Here is an 18,586-nt window from a genome sequence, read left to right on the forward strand (position 1 = left end):
ATAAACTTAGTCCTGGCTCCCTCCCTCCCTCCTCCCTCCCTCCCTCAGTCCTGGCTTCCTCCCTGGGTGTTGTGTCTCCCTCCCTCCCTCCCTCCCTCCCTCAGTCCTGGCTTCCTCCCTGGGTGTTGTGTCTCCCTCCCTCCCTCCTCCCTCCCTCCCTCCCTCCCTCCCTCCCTGGTTGTTGGCTGTGTGCCAGCTATAGTTCCAGGCCTCTCTTGTTTGAGTGTTCTTCTGGAACACAAAAGGCCAAACCAGATCAGTCGGCCTTCGGGTGTGGCGGTTGACAATATTGAAATAGATCCCAAATATTATGACTGCATATTGTGTCAGTCCCAGACGTGAAGCTATGTGTGTGTGTGTGTGTGTGTGTGTGTGTGTGTGTGTGTGTGTGTGTGTGTGTGTGTGTGTGTGTGTGTGTGTGTGTGTGTGTGTGTGTGTGTGTGTGTGTGTGTGTGTGTGAGTGTGTGTGTGTGTGTGTCATATTAAATCAGGGAGTCAATGCTTCCCAGACGTGAAGCTAACTGAGATTACATCAAGGTTTCGATTTCAGTAATATTATAGGCTGGGATTAAGTTTTCTCTTTATTCATTTCTTCTGTCCACCAACAACACAGCACTCTATCCATCTAGTGGTGGTTTATTGGTACTGCTCCAGATTAACCCCAGAGTGTGTGTTCTCTGTTCTAGAGCTACAAACTGGCAGTGGAGCTCAAACCTGACCAATCACAAGCCTGGATGAACATGGGCGGGATTCAGCATATCAAGGTACTGTACCGTAACCATGATGACATCATAATCTCTATGATGATAAACTTTTGTTCAAGTCAAAAGCCGTCCTGATGTTTCCTCCTCCAGGGGGACTATGCTGCTGCCAGGCTGTACTACCAGAGGGCCCTGGTCCTCAGCCCCGGCTCCAATCTGCTGAAGGAGAACCTGGCCAAGCTGGACCGGCTGGAGAGGAAGCTGACCCAGGGCTAGGCTGAGGCCCACTGACACAGCACCGTCCTGGGCCGAGAGTCTAGGATGAGGCCCGGTGAGACACCACCATCCTGGGCCTGGAGTCTAGACTGAGGCCCACAGACAAACCACCATTCTGGGCAGGGGGGCAGGGGGAATGAGACCCAGGCATACACCACCATCCTGGGCCTAGAGTCTAGGATGAGGCCTAGAGACACACCACCATCCTGGGCCTAGAGTCTAGGATGAGGCCTAGAGACACACCACCATCCTGGGCCTAGGTCCAACCAGCAGAGCTTCAAACTGGGCTGGAACCCATCTGCTTTCCCTGTACCTGCACCCCCATGACTGGACCACCAGGGGGCTCCACATGCCCCAACACCCGCAACAGCTTTAAACATCCTGATAACCTGCTTTGGAAAAAAATGTTTTTTGTTTGTTTTTAAATTGTCATCTCTCTTGTGTTTGGTACTCGATCCACGATCACCGTCTGTCCATCCCACTCTCCTGCCTACAGCAACCCAGAAGCTGATAGAAACTTTTGATGGATGGATGGACGGATGGACGGATGGATCAATGACTCTCTGACTCTCTGATGAGAGCTTGTGTCTGTGTTGCCTTGCAACAGAACAACAAAATATCGCTGAGCTCCTCAGTTTGTTTTTTGATTTGATTGATTGATTGATTGATTGATTGATTGACCAATGGACTCTCCGATGAGAGAACACAGCATGCTGAGCTCCTCAGTGGTGATACCAAGACACTGACATGAAGGAGAGAGTTTCCCGAAAGATCATCTTAGGCATAATGGTGGGCTATCGTAGGCACTAAGATCAGGGTTCTCCCCAGGATGTCTGAACAGTTTGGCGCTGGGTCGCATGATCAAAACCGGACTTCGTCCATTCCTGTCAAAATGCGAAAAAAACAAAACAACAAAAACGCTGAATTCACCGGGGGGACGTCAACAACGCTTTCATTTTCGCTTTCGTTTCTAACAACGATGTCGTTGGCGATCAAAGATAATTGACTATGTCATTACTTAATATATAATTTAATTTGCCTTGAAATGTTTACATAGGGGCGCCGCCAAGTTCACAGCGTGGCGCAGAAACACTGACGTTGTTTGGGGAGAACCCTGGAGATGATCTTACCAACACTGTGACGTTGTTTGGGGAGAACCCTGGAGATGATCTTAGCGACACGAAGGTTTTAGGGAAACTCCCCCTTGTCCATTCAACCTCCACCTGTGAGGGGTTGTGAGAAGGAAGGTCTGCTGTAATCTTAGAGTTATATCCCTAGAGGTAGCACGTGCCTCAGGGGAGGCTGGTGGAGGGAGAAATCAGAGGACGGGCTCATTGTAATGCATGGAATGGAATCAAATATGGTATGGAGTACAGCGTTGTGTTTAATACCATTCCTCATTCCGTTCCGTGCATTACAATGAGCCAGTCCTCCGATTTCTACCTCCACCAGTCTCCCCTGGAGTGCCTCCTCTAGATCTACAGCTCTATGTCTGTAATTAGCCTCCTGCCAGTATAAGCTGTACGTCAGTAAGGTAGTGCCCTGACCCCCCGACCCCTGACCCCTGACCCCGGGCCCGACCTTGGGGGCGTCAGGGCCTAACAGTGACCCCCTGACCCCTGACCTCTGACCCTCCGCTGAACATTTCCCATCCATTGTTTATTGTTGACTCTTCTTGCTGTCGGTGTTGCTATGACGATTGTGAGTGACATTTGGAAGTGGAATGTATGATGGGGTGAGGATGACGAGTGCGGGCGTTGACTTGCACCATTAAAATAAATATCTATGTTTTATTAACGGCAGCGTGTTGTTCAATCACCCAGGACTTATGGAAGGAATGTTAAAAGAAGCCGGCGCCATTCTGTCACTGGGACTCTCGAAGCGGCTCAATACCTCCCCCCTCACCCCCGTCTGGTTTCAGAGGAGGAGAGGAGATGAGGAGACTAGGAGAGGAAATGAGGATAGAACACCAGGAGAGGAGACGAGGAGAGGAGACTAGGAGAGGAAATGAGGATAGAAGACCAGGAGAGGAGACTAGGAGAGAAGACTAGGAGAGGAAATGAGGATAGGAGACCAGGAGAGGAGTTGAGGAGAGGAGACTAGGAGAGCAAATGAGGATAGGAGACCAGGATAGGAGACCAGGAGAGGAGTTGAGGAAAGGAGACCAGGAGAGGAAGCCTTGTGAGGATATTGAGATTCACTCTTTGATGAAGTTTCCTCTTCCTCTGACACTCTGAAGGAGGAGACATGGACACACTGCCCTCTGGTGGGGACTATTCATTTACCTGTTAAATCGTTTATTTGAATAGGGACAGATAGAAAAGAGAAAATAAAGAACAGAAACAAATAATTCAAATACAATTAAAACATTGACACGGTGGATTGATGCATCGCATCGTAACACAGCTTAAAGTCTTCTTGTCCAGTATTCGTCTGTAAGGGTTAGGGTTAGGGTTAGGGTAAGGGTTAGGGTTAGTCCCAGCATCAGGGTCCGAGCGGACGGTGGTGTCGCCTCAGACCACAGATCAGATATGTTCCTTTTACGTTGTTGTTACACACACACACACACACACACACACACATATACATACACACACTCACATACACATACACATACACACACACACACTCTCACACACACACACACACACACACACACACACACACACTCATACATACACACATACACACTCACTCTCTCTCTCACACACACACTCACACACACACACACACCTTGTCCTTTCCAGCACTGCTAGCAACTGTGGTGGATGTGTAACCAGGCCAGCCCAGCATAGTTCAGCACGGTTCCAGGTCCTCTCCTCTCCCTTCCTCCCTCCCTCCCTCCCTCCCTCCCTCCCTCCCTCCCTCCCTCCCTCCCTTCCTCCCTCTCTCTCTCCCTCCATCCCTCCATCCCTCCCTTCCTTATTCACTGTGTCAACAACACGACTTCCTGTCGGGGGCGGGCCCCGAGGCGGGCCCCACGATTGGCCGAGAGTTGGCGCGGAGAAGGACGCGGGGCGAGACGTCCTCGTATCCGATTGGCTGCTGGAGGGCGAGGCCATTGCGTGCGAGCAGCTCCCGGGCCATCATGACGAATGCGTCCTCCACGTTCTGCGCCTCCTTGGCGGAAGTCTCCAGAGTGGCCAGGATCCCCCTCTCCTCGGCCAGGGAACACGCCTCCTGGAACAGAACCTTCCTCTCGGACTCCAGGTCGGATTTGTTGCCTGGGAGAAGGAGAAGGAGGAGGTGGAGGAAGAGGAGGAGGTGGAGGAAGAGGAGGAGGTGGAGGAGAAGAAGGAGGAGGAGGAAGTGGAGGAGAAGGAAGTGGAGGAGGTGGAGGAGGAGGTGGTGTGAACTTTAGACAGGTTGGTTTGATTTGGTAGAGACAGATGCTGTATATTTCAAGGGTTCATGTTTTGAAGTTTGAATGGTTTTTAAAAAAAAAAAATTACTAATTGTCCACACAGACACATACAAACACACACACAAACCATGAAACACGCACACACACGCACGCACACGCACGTACACGCAGACGCACACACACACACACACACACACACACACACACACAGTCCGCCTCACCTATGAGGACCAGCACCACATTCGCGGCACCGTAGAGCTCCACCTCCCGGATCCAGTGGGCCACGGAGTCAAAGGTGGCGTGGCGTGTGATGTCATAGGCGATCATGGCGCCGTGGGCGCTGCGGTAGTAACTCTGAGTGATGGTGCGGAAACGCTCCTGGCCCGCCGTGTCCCAAACCTGCATCTGTGACACACACACACACACACACACGCATACACACACACACACACAGGCACGCACACACGCACACACACGCACACACGCACGCACACACACACACGCACGCACACACACACACACGACACACACACACACACACACACACACACACCAAGGGTCAAACGCAATAACATTTCTGACATTGATTCCAAGACCACTGAGGTGAAAACGATGGTGAAGACATTTCAAGGACAGACTTCTGTGATGAGACTTGATACCAAGGAACCGTCAGCTCCTCAAACTCCTCTGGCTCGGAAGAAGCCAGTGTCACCTAGATTTAGATTCGTCAGGCGAGCTGCTGATTGGTCCCTCTGAGCAGCCTCTGCAGGTTCACATGGCAACCACCGCCACGGTAACCTGCCGCACCTGGTCCATTCATACGCTCACCTGCACACCTCTCTAATCTCCCTCTCCTCCCTCCCTCCCTCCATTGCTCTTAAAGACCTTCCTGTCTTCCTCTACGCCTCCTACAGTGTGTCTCTCTCTCTCTCTCTCTCTCTCTCTCTCCGTTCTCCTGCTCATCGCCTTCGCGAATCAAATCAAACTTTATTGATAACGCACGTGTCATAAACAGATGCAATACGATGGGCTTCACAGGTCAAATGAAGGAGAGACTCCATCCCAAACCCCACACAACACAACCCACCTCAGCAGCTTAACAAGGGAAGGAGAGACTCCATCCCAAACCCCACACAACACAACCCACCTCATCAGCTTAACAAGGGAAGGAGAGACTCCACCCAAAACCCCACACAACACAACCCACCTCAGCAGCTTAACAAGGGAAGGAGAGACTCCACCCAAAACCCCACACAACACAACCCACCTCAGCAGCTTAACAAGGGAAGGAGAGACTCCACCCAAAACCCCACACAACACAACCCACCTCAGCAGCTTAACAAGGGAAGGAGAGACTCCACTCAAAACCCCACACAACACAACCCACCTCATCAGCTTAACAAGGGCCTGGTGAGGAGCTCATTAGCTGAATCAGGTGGGCTAGGTTAGGGTCGTTAGCTGAATCAGGTGGGCTAGGTTAGGGTCGTTAGCTGAATCAGGTGGGCTAGGTTAGGGTCGTTAGCTGAATGAGGTGGGCTAGGTTAGGGTCGTTAGCTGAATCAGGTGGGCTAGGTTAGGGTCGTTAGCTGAATCAGGTGGGCTAGGTTAGGGTCGTTAGCTGAATCAGGTGGGCTAGGTTAGGGTCGTTAGCTGAATCAGGTGGGCTAGGTTAGGGTCGTTAGCTGAATCAGGTGGGCTAGGTTAGTGAACACCTGCAGGGCACTAGCTCTCCAGGAGGAGGGAAGGGCACACCTGCTCTAATGTTAGCTAGCTCAGGGACAATACAGAGCTCTGTGTGTACTGTACCAGGGGAGGCTGGTGGAGGTAGAAATTGGAGGCCGGGCTCAATGTAATGCATGGAACGGAATGAGGAATGGTATGAAACACACGTGTGTTTGATACCATTCCAAACTTGTTTGATACTATTCCTCATTCCATTCCATGCATTACAATGAGCCCGGCCTCCAATTTTTACCTCCACCAGCCTCCCCTGTACTGTAGGCTTTCCTGTTCATGCATGGCCTCAAGGTTTGACCTGTTTCTTTGCACAGTGTGCTACATTTCCACAGAAGAAGACATCATTCAGGTCTCTATTTCAACGATACACCTCAGTGAGAAGAGGGAGGGAGGGAGGGAGGGGGAGGGGGAGGACGACAACACTATCTCTTTCTCTTAACTGCCTGGGGGAAGAGGGGGGGAGGGAGGGAGGGAGGGAAGAGGGGAGGGGGGGTTGCCATGTAAAGTGACCCTTTTATTTATTTAATGCCATTTAAGTCATTTAGATGCTTTTATCCAAAACGACTTACAATAATTAGTGTTTTTCTTTTTTTTTGGGGGGGGGGGGGTTTCTAACAGTAATGTTGGCTGTTAGCGGGTGGAGAGGGGGGGGGGGGGTAATGTAGGCTGTTAGCGGGTGGAGGGGGGGGGGGGGTAATGTAGGCTGTTAGCGGGTGGGGGGGTAATGTAGGCTGTTAGCGGGTGGAGAGGTCTGAGGAGTAAGAGACCTGGTGTACCCTAAAGAGACGGATCTTTAGTCTACACCGGAAGACAGGTAGTGGCTCCGCTGTCCTGACAGTGGTAGGAAGCTCATTCCACCACTAGGGGGCGCCGAGACAGAGAAGAGGGGTAACCGAGCATAGCGACCTCTACGTCCTCGTAGAGATGGAGGCGCCTTTCTACTGAACTAGAGCGGCCATTTTACCGTCCCCTTAACAACGCACCTAGTTACAGTCTGACCCGACCGCCTAGTTACAGTCTGACCCGACCGCCTGGTTACAGTCTGACCCGACCGCCTAGTTACAGTCTGACCCGACCGCCTGGTTACAGTCTGACCCGACCGCCTAGTTACAGTCTGACCCGACCGCCTGGTTACAGTCTGACCCGACCGCCTGGTTACAGTCTGACCCGACCGCCACGAAGCTACGTTTCCACAGAAGAAGAGATCATTCAGTTCTCTATTTCAATGACACACCTCAGTGAGAAGAGGGAGGGAGGGGGGGAGGGAGGGGGGAGGACAACAACACTATCTCTTTCTCTTAACTGCCTGGGGGAATAGGGGGAGGGGGAGAGGGAAGAGGGGAGGGGGGGGGTTGTCATGTAAAGTGACCTCGGAACAGAAGAATTCCCTTTCTTCTGAACAAGAGTGACCGCGTGACCGCGTGACTGCAGCTTCTTACAGTCTGACCAGGCGGCCATGTTTTGACCCAGTGGTCCGGTTCTTTTCAAATCCTGATGTAAACAATAGTGATGTGTACACGTTTTGTAACCAGGGCACCCTTGAAAAAGAGACCTTGGTCTCAAAGGGACTCCCCTGAATAAATAAAGATAAATAAAAATAAATAAAAAGTAAATTTGCTGTTCGGTTAGCACTGCAGCTAGATACTTAGCAAGTAGCAGTCTGAGCCAGTGTGTTTGCATCAGTGGTATTGTTGTACTGGTATTGTTGTACTGGTATTGTTGTACTGGTATTGTTGTCCTGTGTTGATTCAGAGCTGTGATGTGTGAAACGGACCCTGTCGCCTGTGTGTGATCCTAGAATACACACTACGCTGTACTGTTGAGAAGCCTTGTTTACAGACTGACGCTGTGTCTGTACTGTTGAGAAGCCTTGTTTACAGACTGACCCTGTGTCTGTACTGTTGAGAAGCCTTGTTTACAGACTGACGCTGTGTCTGTACTGTTGAGAAGCCTTGTTTACAGACTGACGCTGCATGGTTGTGGTGGAGGAAGGAATGGAGGCAACAATGCATCAGCCTTGTGACATACATTCAGAATGTCTGTGTACTTCCTGGTTCAAAGGTCAGGTGGTGACACCTGGGGAAATAGGGAAGTGCCAAGCATAAATACCTGGCCTCTGTTTGTAGGCGTTTAGGAACAATACAGTTGGCAGGTGTGTATTGTGTGTGTGTGTGTGTGTGTGTGTGTGTGTGTGTGTGTGTGTGTGTGTGTGTGTGTGTGTGTGTGTGTGTGTGTGTGTGTGTGTGTGTGTGTGTGTGTGTGTACTGTGTACTGTGTACTGTGTGTTTGTGCCTGTGTACTTTGTGTGTGTGGGGGGTGTGTACTGTGTGTGTGTACGTTTTGTGTGTGTGTGTGTGTCGTGTGGGTGTCTATGCATGCACGTGTGCGTGTGTGTATGCGTGTGTGTGTGTGTGTGTGTGTGTGTGTGTCACACGCCTCTGGCAAGAGTAATCTAACCTACCTAAATAGCAGGCAGTTCAAGCACACTTCAATAAGTACCCTTGTCCCTCCACTGAGTGTGTAGTGGCCTGGAACCAGACAATATTGGCTCTGCACATGCAGCACCATCTTGTCTGGTTCCTGGCTACACTGAGTGCACTCTGGCTCTGAGAGGGAGAGGGGGAGAGAGAGAGAGAGAGAGAGAGAGAGACAGGGAGGGAGGAAGAGAGAAAGGGAGGGAGGGAGGAAGAGAGAGAGATCAAGAGAGGGAGAGAGAGAGCAAGATAGATCAAGAGAGGGAGAGAGAGAGAGGAAGAGAGAGAGAGAGCAAGAGAGATCAAGAGAGGGAGAGAGAGGAATAGAGAGAGAGAGAGTGAGAGAAGCCCTTCTGTTACTTCCCTGTCACTGATGACTTTGCAAAAATGTTTAGATGTTTTTCAGTCAGGAAGAGAGAAACACCGATGGATAATGATAATGAAGGTGGAGGAACCAGACAGACTGGTCACTGATGTGAGCCGCTGGTCTGACTGGTTTTTGTCTGAAATGCCTGCGACGCCTCGTCCTTTTAGACAATACAACATGTTAACATAGACCAGCACCACAGAACTGAGGTCACAGCACTGTGAGGGCATCAGTAGAACACTCCCAGAGACCTCAGAATCACACTGTGAGGGCATCAGTAGAACACTCCCAGAGACCTCAGAATCACACTTAGAACACTCCAACATTCTGCTTTAAATGTTTTAGGTTAGGGTTAGAAGGTGTTGGTTAGGGTTAGGGTTAGGGTTAGGGTTAGAAGGTATTAGGGTTAGGGTTAGCAAGTGTTGGTTAGGGTTAGAAGGTGTTGGTTAGGGTTAGAAGGTGTTGGTTAGGGTTAGAAGGTATTAGGGTTAGGGTTAGCAAGTGTTGGTTAGGGTTAGAAGGTGTTGGTTAGGGTTAGAAGGTGTTGGTTAGGGTTAGCAGGTGTTGGGTTAGGGTTAGAAGGTGTTGGGTTAGGGTTAGCAAGTGTTGGTTAGGGTTAGAAGGTGTTGGTTAGGGTTAGAAGGTGTTGGTTAGGGTTAGCAGGTGTTGGGTTAGGGTTAGAAGGTGTTGGGTTAGGGTTAGAAGGTGTTGGTTAGGGTTAGCAGGTGTTGGGTTAGGGTTAGCAAGTGTTGGGTTAGGGTTAGAAGGTGTTGGGTTAGGGTTAGAAGGTGTTGGGTTAGGGTTAGCAGGTGTTGGGTTAGGGTTAGCAAGTGTTGGGTTAGGGTTAGCAAGTGTTGGGTTAGGGTTAGAAGGTGTTGGGTTAGGGTTAGAAGGTGTTGGGTTAGGGTTAGGGTTAGGGTTAGCAGGTGTTGGGTTAGGGTTAGCAGGTGTTGGGTTAGGCTTAGGTTTAGAAGGTGTTTGGTTAGGGTTTGTTACAGTACTGACCTTGACCTTCTTGTTAGGGTTGTGATGGGGGTGACCTACAGTGTTGGGTTAGGGTTAGCAGGTGTTGGATTAGGGTTAGGGTTAGAAGGTGTTAGGGTTAGGGTTAGCAGGTGTTGGATTAGGGTTAGCGGGTGTTGGGTTAGGGTTAGCAGGTGTTGGGTTAGGGTTAGGGTTAGAAGGTATTAGGGTTAGGGTTAGAAGGTATTAGGGTTAGGGTTAGAAGGTGTTAGAGTTAGGGTTAGTTACAGTACTGACCTTGACCTTCTTGCCCTCGATGTCCAGGGTTCGGACCGTGAAGTCCACCCCGATGGTGTTCTGCTGCCGCTCGGGGAAGACCCCCGACTTGAAGCTCTGGACCACGCAGGTCTTCCCCACGTTGGAGTCGCCGATCAGAATGATCTTGAACAGGAAGTCGAACGAGTCGTCCTGCTCCACTGCCGCCCCGGGCCCCGCCCCTTCTGGTGCTGCTCCGTTGGGCTGCATCTTAGGGAGGACTGGGTCGGGAGATGGTGTACGAGATGGTGGTCCAGTACGAGATGGTGGTCCAGTACAAGATGGTGGTCCAGTACGAGATGGTGGTCCAGTACGAGATGGTGGTCCAGTATAAGATGGTGGTCCAGTATAAGATGGTGGTCCAGTATAAGATGGTGGTCCAGTACAAGATGGTGGTATAAGATGGTGGGGATAAGATGCTAGGCTATATCAGATAGCGGTGATAAGATGCTAGGCTATATCAGATAGCAGTGATAAGATGCTAGGCTATATCAGATAGCGGTGATAAGATGCTAGGCTATATCAGATAGCGGTGATAAGATGCTAGGCTATATCAGATAGCAGGGTCTCTTATCTTGTGCACCTGTATGAATCCAAAAGCTCTCCCGAGCCAAAGACAGCAGCCTCTCCACAACATGCGGTAGATTCCGTCTTCTAGAGCGTTCCACAGCTTAGGGGGTCTTATAAGGTCTATTACACAGCTATTACCTTAGTTATAGCACAGTTACAACTAGCCCAGAGCACAGAATGGGACACACACACACACACACACCTGCTACTGAGGTCAGGCTCTGTGTTCTTCTTCTGTCCCTCCCCTGACGTAGGCACCAGGTGAGAACAGAACAGGCTCAGTCCTCCAGTAGACCAGCATTCCCTCTCAGCGCCTCCTCAGGTGTTGCTGCCACCACTTCATCTCCAACGGCGACCGTGAACATCCAATAATAGTCTGCCCTCACACACAACAGGCTCAGAGAGGTGGCTCTCACACACACACACACACACACACACACACACACACACACACACACACACACACACTAGATAAAGACAAGCTGGAGTTCCTCTGATCCAGAGGATTCTGTCGGTTGGTGAATGTGACGTTCTCTCTTCCTCCATCCACCTGTTTTCACACCCTCATAATAAGCTCTATATAAGTCTCTCTCTCCTCCCCCTCTCTCTTTCTCTCCTCCCCCTCTCTCCCCGCCCACTGTAAACCAGTCCAACAGCACGGACACAAACAACTGAATCCCGCCCTACCTGCTCTGCCAGGTAAGCCCTGCCCCCACTGAGGTCGGAATTCTGAGACCTGTAGTCTTTCTGGAACCTGTAGTCTTTCAGTGCCACTCTGACACATTATTCCCAAAACATGTAATTGTATCAATTCACCACTGATTCACCCCCTACTTTGTTGTAAAAGGATAATGTATACACATAGTTTTTCTTGTTGTTGTTGTTTATGTGTGTATATGTACAGTACCAGACAAAGGTTTGGACACACCTTCTCATTCAATGGTTTTTCTTTATTTTTTATTATTTTCTACATAGATTGTAGAAAATATGTAGATTAATATTGAAGACATCAGAACTATGAAGGAACACATATGGAATTATGTAGTAAACAAAAAAGTGTTAAACAAACCAGAATATGGTTTATATTTTAGATTCTTCAAAGTAGCCACCTTTTGCTTTGATGACAGCTTTGCACACACTTGGCAAGGTGTGTCCAAACTTTTGACTGGTACTGTATGCAGGTATGTGCGTGTGTGTATACATTCCTTATGATAATAGGTGTGGTCCTCTGTGGCTCAGTTGGTAGAGCATGGCGCTAACAACACTTAGGTTGTGGGTTTGATTCCTGCTGGGACCATATATACTGAAATGTATGAACTCACTGCAATGTAAGTCGCTTTGGATAAAAAGGAGAGGAGGTGGTGGAGGAGAGGAGAGGAGGTGGTGGAGGAGGAGAGGAGAGGAGAGGAGAGGAGAGGAGAGGAGGTGGTGGAGGAGGAGAACACGCTTTTGAGAGAGATGGTTGAGAAGCTTCCGGATGAAGGGAGACTCCTCGGGTCAGCTGACCGGGAGAGAGAGGCCGTGACACTGTGGTGGAGCGAGGTGAGGAGAGGAGGTGGAGGAGGTGAGAGGTCAATCATTAGAAAAACAAACAATGTTTTATTTGCCAATCAATCGTCCAATCAACTGTTTGGAATATGGTATTTGGTGTGTGTGCGTGTTCTGTGTGTGTGTGAGTGTTGAGTGGCTGCCCCTAGACACTGTTAGGATTTCAGGAGGGTAATCTGACCCTAGATCAGTACCGGAGGCCAACTTTACATCAGAGCTGACGTTTATGTTGACGTCTCTACTGCCCCCCTGTGGTTCTACAGAGCATTGCAGATCATGGGGACAGCCAGAGACAAGACGCCACGGATGGACAGGAAGGTGTGAAAACGGCCACTGCAACACAGCAGGTGATGAACACAACATAGACTGGATTGGAAACATTGAGGGCTCTATTTTCAGCCGGCGCAAAACGGAAGCAAAGTCCAAACGCAGGCGTGTTGGCAGTGTGTGTCGGCGGTAACACGTGCTCAGGTGGGTGGAGGAGCGAGTAAATAGAGGCGTGTTCACGACGACGTGCACGTCAGGTGCGGTCAGGTGCGGTCAGGTGCGCTGAGAAATGCCGGCCTTGAAAATAGCGCTCGTATTTCAGACACTAATACAGCGCAACCGCCAGCGCCCACGTTTACGCTAAGACTGGTTTTACGCCGTTAAAATATAGACTTGTTTACTGTAAAACTATACCGTAATAGCTACCAGGACACACTGTATGCTAACGACCAAATCCGACGTATGTCCTTAGTTTAGTAATTCGACTTTTGACCTTTTTTTTCTCCCTGGGTCAGACTGTATACTGTCGTAACAGAGAAAGAGAGGTTGGAGAAACAGAAAAAGGAGGAGGAGAAAAAGGCAGAGGAGAGAGGGGGAGCGGAGGGAGGAGGAGAGGAGGACGAAACTGGATAAAAAGGAGAGGAAGAGGAGGGAGGAGACGGAGAAGAGAGCAGGATGAGCTGCTCCAGAAGGAAAGACCAAGAGGAAGACTGTCTGACGCCACGCCCCTTCTGTCAGAATCTGATTGTGAGTATCTGTGACGCAATGACTCATTACTGATATCATTTCGATAATAAACCCTCTATTTCACACATCATTTGGACCATGAGACTGTTCTGTCTGTGAATATCATAATATTCTAATCATCATAATAATAATAATCATAATCATATTTATTAATAATAATACTTTGAATGGTATTTGCTTGTATGGACAGTAAACTCAAGGAGAGAGAGACACAGAGACACACACACACAGTGGTAAAATATGTCTGTCCCTTTTATTAAAGTCCTTCAGCCACCTGGGAGATGCAGGTGAGCTGCAGGTTGTCCTCCGGTCCAGCAGGGGTCTCCCCAGAGAACAGGAGCGTGATGCTGTGTCACTATGTACACATTACAAGGCCAAACTATGTATTTAGTAATGATAGAGTAATGTTTGATCGCCAACGACAGCGGAAGTGAAAGTGTTCTGATGTTCGTCAGTGAATACAAGCATAACTGCACTGCCTACATTTGCACTGTTTTATTATTATTATTGTTGCTTTGTTATTATCACATGCTGCCTTAAATTTTGTTATCTTGTACATTTTGTTTAGTATATATTGTATATTTTTTAGTATTGTACATTTTACATTGGTTGGCACTCTGTGGACAGCAAAGCAAGAATTTCGTTGTACAGGGAAACATGTTTTCTACTGTGCATATGATATATAAACACTTTGAATCTTGAATCTGAATTCAGCGTTTTAGCGGTATTTCTTGTGCATTTTGACATGAATAAGACGCGAGTCGGGTTCTGATGATGCGATCCAGCGCCACGCAGTCCAGACGTCCCGGGGAGAACCCTGTATGGAACCCTGTATGGAACCCTGTATGGAACCCTGTATGGCAACACACACTATTTACAGAAACCAACAGACAGACCAGAGCTTTCCCATCCAAGCCCGGCAACAAACACCAACACATCCAGAACCAAGTCCACGAACCCAACACACAACCGGGTCGGCCCATTCTTTGGTCATTCTTCAAGTGCAGCAAGAGACAAATATGTACAAGCACTAGCGGAGGCTGGCGGAGGTAGAAATCGGAGGACGGGCTCATTCGTAACCGTTCCTCATTCCGTCGGTTCCATGCATTCCGATGAGCCCCGTCCTCCGATGTCTACCTCTGCCAGCCTCTGCCGGTCGTGTATGAGCATCTCCAGCCTCTGTCTCTGGTGGAGGCGGGGGGGTGGGGGGGGAAGCCCGGCCCACGCCCTCCGCAGCGGCGGCGCTGTCAGACGTTCTCGGGGGCGTTGTAGAGCTCGGCGTACTGGCCCGCCTTGGGCGCCGCTGTGAACATCACCGGGGGGACGGCCGTCTTCCTCCTCAGCTGGTTCAGCACGACCACGGCCACAACCACCGTCACCGTCTGGGGAGGGGGAGGAGGCAGTTAGCATTAGTATCAACACAGAGAGAGTAGGGCTGAGCTGGGGGGGCCATTAGCATTAGCAATCACTTAGCGGTGATTGATTGAGTTTGCCTGGCTGGCACAGTACTCACTCACTGTCACGCACACACACACACACACACACACACACACACACACACACACACACACACACAGTGGCTGTACGTACCCATAGTAAAGTGAGTCCAAATAATATGGCTAATATCGTGTTGATTCCCAGTCTCACGGCGTGGAGCAAAGTGGGAAGGCAAGGCTGGAAGTAAACAACAACACATAAACAACAACAACAACAGACCATGTTACATCAGGGTACAACTACCACCCCTGACACCAATTGCCCCTCAAGCAGGTGGAGGCTGGCGGAGGTAGAAATCGGAGGCCGGGCCTCATTGTAATGCATGGAACGGCATGAGGAACGGGGTCAAACACGTGTGCGTTTTTCTCATTGCATTCCATGCATTACAATGAGGCCCGGCCTCCGATTTCTACCTCCGGCAGCCTCACCAACGTCGCCGTGGCGTTCCCACCTCCTCGTAGACCAGGATGTTGTTGCCGTGTTCCTCCAGCGTGTCCTCAGACACGCCCCCCCCGCTCCTGTCGCTGCTGTCCGGCACAAACGTCACGTTGCCGCTCACTTCAACCTGCAACGGAGTCGCCATGTTTATCAAGTGAGATGATCTTACAGCATGATGCCCCGCCCCCCCCCCCACACACACACACAGGCATACACACACGCGCACGCCCACACACATCCACCCACACACATACGTGTCCACACACACAAACACACACACACACACACACACACACCATTGTCATGATTGAAGTTCCAGTGACGTGTTTGACACTCACGCATTTGGTGTGGGCCTGGTTCCCAGTGCAAGCACAGGAGACTGGGATGGCTGAGCCCCAGTCCTGGTAGCCCTGGACCATACCACAGCATTCCAACTACGGAGAGACAGAGAGAGAGAGAACGTGAGAGAGAGAGAGAGGGAGGGAGGGGGGATAGCAAGAGGAAGGGAACAAATCGATAGAGATAGAAAGAGAGATAGAGATAGAAAGAGATGTATCTTACATTGATCTGCATGTTATAAAGGGCAGCCTTGTCTTCAGCGCTGGCTTCACTCAGTGGCATCATAGCCAGATGCTCTGCCTCTACCTCCAACTCTGCCTGCACACACACACACACACACACGGACGGACGCATACACACACACACACACACACACACGGACGGACACATACACACACACACACACACACACACACACACACACACACACACACACACACGGGCAGGTGGGCGGCCAGACGGACACACACAGACACACACAAAGACACACACACACACACACACACCCCGCATTAGAGCCAGGAGCTATTCCTGATATACAAAGGGTGCTCACAAAAGACATGTCGTGTTATTTGGTGGATTTGGTGGTTTTTGTTTCACATCTCACAGTGCTGAGTTAACAGACTCCTCCTGATTCTACTTCCACAAACATGTTCATCAGAACCCACAGTGCTGAGGTAACAGACTCCTCCTGATTCTGCTTCCACAAACAGAACCCACAGTGCTGAGTTAACAGACTCCTCCTGATTCTGCTTCCACAAACAGAACCCACAGTGCTGAGTTAACAGACTCCTCCTGATTCTGCTTCCACAAACATGTTCATCAGAACCCACAGTGCTGAGGTACCAGACTCGTTCCCGGGGAGTCAGGTGATACTTTACCTCGTGCCGGGACTGGAGTCCGTACACTGACTCTGCGAACAGGGACAGGCTGGCCACCGTCATTCCAACTGAAAACTACACACACACACACACACACACACACACACACACACACACTACAATCAGTTTAGCTGTGTCTTAAATCCTAGGACTCGGCTTAATCTGTGTCTGGTAAACTACCTGTGTCTGGTAAAACTACCTGTGTCTGGTAAAACTACCTGTTCGAGGCTCGGTCTGAGCAAGTGGAATCGCGGGGCGACTGTTTGCAACAAGTTGACGTCTGTTTCACTCACCACAATCAAGGCCCAGCTCTTGCCGGTTCTCGCCCCATAAAGGCCGCAGATGGTCAGGAGCAGCGTGGAGACGCCCAGGGCGTACAGCATGAAGATCCCTGGGAGGATGTCACCACTCTGCAACCAGGAACACAACACAGGTCAGATACCCCCTGTGTGATGGCAGGGGCGCGGGCGGGGGGGGGGGGGGTTTCGACCCTAGGTCTCCCGCACAGAACACACAAGCCTCTACCATGAGGCCAAGAGGACATCCTCGAGATCTAAGGGCAACACTTGGGTTGCATATGTTGCATGTAAGCAGGGCTACCTCATCATGAAAGTGTGATTCCAAACCACCTCTGCTACATCTAGAGTGAGTTTTGGGCATAAAATGTAATATAAAGTTGATGCTGGTGACAGATGGGTACAACATAAATATATCTACAGACAGACAGACAGACAGATAGATAGATAGATAGAGAGCAGGGGAGGCTGGTCAGGTAGAAATCGGAGGATGGGCTTGTGTTTAATACCATACCTCCGATTTCTATCTCCACCAGCCTCCCCTTTTAAGGACAATAACAGAAGCATTCTTACCTCATCTGCTTGGTGGAAGAATCCATGCCCAAATAGTGTTATCGCCAACAACAGGGTGCTAATGATCTGCACAGACCCGAACAGGAGTCAGTTTCTCAAGAGAGTCACAATTGTCATCAATGTTTGGAAGTCCACATTCACGTTATTAGTGCATATTTGTGCGGGTGTAGTTAGCACTGCCAACAAAGCCGTCAGATCAGAAGCAGATCCTATAACAATCATTGTTTTTGTTAGTTAGGTTTTGTTTTGTACAGCATGACATTAATAATTCATGAAAGCCTCAGTCTGTCGCGGTGCTTCGCCTACAGACGGCGGGCTGCAGCTGGAGTGAGCTATAATGAAGGCACTAACGGATTTTTCTTTTTCTGATAATTGTCCAACCTGTTAATGCTGTGTTGCCTATTCTCTCCACACACCCCCCAGACAGAGAGATATCATCACTTGCGCAACACAAAAACACGGAGAAAAAAATCAATCAACTCAATTTGACTGATAAGCGTCTCATCTCTCCTCAAACTGCAGGCTACTGAGGAGCACATCTGATCTGAATGATCGATCCGTCCCACCCCTGAAAAAGCTGTTTTAGAAACTACCCAGCAGCTGCAATAGGCGGCCTGCAGCCCAGAGACAGCAAAGGAAAGGACCACTCACCCCTATGAAGACACCCAGGGTGTTGAACGCCCGCTTCAAACAGATATTGACTTCTCCCATTTGAACCTCTTGACGCTGGTTTTGTAGTCAAAGTGCAGTTTAGACTGAGACTAGTAACTATAGTAACGCGATAACGGTATCAGAGGGGAACACGGGTGTTTTGAAGCTTTGCTGGTCGTTTTCCTCCTTCATCCCACGGCTGTGTTGACATGTTCTAGCGGTGTACGGTTTCATGGGCGGGTCGCCCCCCCCCCCCCAAACTCCCCATGAACGATAGTCAAGTCATGGAGGCGTGTCGGGGCTGGCAGATGGTTTGTTTTCTGTAAATGGGCATTACCGGAAATGTGCGTGTGAGTGTGTGTGAGTGTGTGTGTGTGTGTGTGTGTGTGAGAGAGAGAGAGAGAGAGAGAGAGATATGTTTCTCAGAATTGAATTGAGAGAGAGTTTTGGTGTGTGCGTGTGTGAGAGCGAGATATACAGATATGTTTCTCATGTTTTTTATTGAATTGAGAGAGTGAGAGAAAGCGTGTGTGGGCGTGCGTGCGTGTGTGTGTGCGTGTGTGTTTGTGACACACACTCATA

At 49.9% G+C, this 18,586-nt stretch overlaps 4 protein-coding genes across 5 annotated transcripts in view; 2 read left to right on the plus strand and 2 right to left on the minus strand.

Moving 5' to 3' along the window:
* The window catches only part of tmtc1 (transmembrane O-mannosyltransferase targeting cadherins 1), a gene marked incomplete at its 5' end in the record, with an annotated part of 16,470 nt that extends 13,691 nt beyond the window's left edge, over positions 1-2,779 (plus strand). Inside the window, 2 exons of the mRNA XM_083691820.1 lie at positions 687-764; positions 855-2,779. Coding sequence (XP_083547946.1) covers positions 687-764; positions 855-977 — 201 coding nt within the window. The 3' untranslated portion in view covers positions 978-2,779. The remainder of the gene's footprint in view (positions 1-686; positions 765-854) is intronic.
* The window catches only part of LOC310820601 (importin-8-like), a gene marked incomplete at its 3' end in the record, with an annotated part of 150,833 nt that overhangs the window by 25,177 nt on the left and 107,070 nt on the right, over positions 1-18,586 (plus strand). The window lies entirely within an intron of this gene.
* On the minus strand, positions 3,539-10,685 carry LOC310820656 (ras-related protein Rab-19-like). Its single transcript, XM_083692386.1, has 3 exons — positions 10,180-10,685; positions 4,563-4,746; positions 3,539-4,201 (listed from the first exon to the last, which is right to left on the minus strand). Exons 1-3 carry the CDS (start codon positions 10,405-10,407, stop codon positions 3,912-3,914), a joined length of 702 nt encoding a protein of 233 aa, XP_083548512.1. The 5' UTR covers positions 10,408-10,685; the 3' UTR covers positions 3,539-3,911.
* LOC310820654 (tetraspanin-8-like) lies at positions 13,529-18,255 on the minus strand. 2 transcript variants are annotated; one of them, XM_083692384.1, is made up of 9 exons: positions 18,005-18,255; positions 17,354-17,419; positions 16,778-16,894; positions 16,485-16,559; positions 15,826-15,921; positions 15,603-15,698; positions 15,278-15,391; positions 14,920-15,003; positions 13,529-14,711 (listed from the first exon to the last, which is right to left on the minus strand). In XM_083692384.1, exons 1-9 carry the CDS (start codon positions 18,062-18,064, stop codon positions 14,577-14,579), a joined length of 843 nt encoding a protein of 280 aa, XP_083548510.1. In that variant the 5' UTR covers positions 18,065-18,255; the 3' UTR covers positions 13,529-14,576. The 2 variants fall into 2 exon arrangements, with proteins under 2 accessions (XP_083548510.1, XP_083548509.1); XM_083692383.1 differs by having other exon boundaries at positions 15,561-15,698.

Source organism: Argentina silus (genome assembly GCF_951799395.1).
Source record: "Argentina silus genome assembly, chromosome: 20".
Classification (NCBI taxonomy): domain Eukaryota; kingdom Metazoa; phylum Chordata; class Actinopteri; order Argentiniformes; family Argentinidae; genus Argentina; species Argentina silus.

What these genes read in the sequence shown, in the direction of transcription:
- LOC310820656 (XM_083692386.1), bottom strand. Translation starts at nt 10,407, where the DNA reads ATGCAGCCCAACGGAGCAGCACCAGAAGGGGCGGGGCCCGGGGCGGCA. An exon ending in TCGAGGGCAAGAAGGTCAAG is followed by an intron (nt 4,747 to 10,179) that starts GTCAGTACTGTA and finishes TGTGTGTCACAG; the next exon opens with ATGCAGGTTTGGGACACGGC. An exon ending in TGTGGTGCTGGTCCTCATAG is followed by an intron (nt 4,202 to 4,562) that starts GTGAGGCGGACT and finishes TCCTTCTCCCAG; the next exon opens with GCAACAAATCCGACCTGGAG.
- LOC310820654 (XM_083692383.1), bottom strand. Translation starts at nt 18,064, where the DNA reads ATGGGAGAAGTCAATATCTGTTTGAAGCGGGCGTTCAACACCCTGGGT. An exon ending in GACTCCAGTCCCGGCACGAG is followed by an intron (nt 15,922 to 16,484) that starts GTAAAGTATCAC and finishes GTGTGTGTGCAG; the next exon opens with GCAGAGTTGGAGGTAGAGGC. An exon ending in TTGGACTCACTTTACTATGG is followed by an intron (nt 14,712 to 14,919) that starts GTACGTACAGCC and finishes CCCCCTCCCCAG; the next exon opens with ACGGTGACGGTGGTTGTGGC.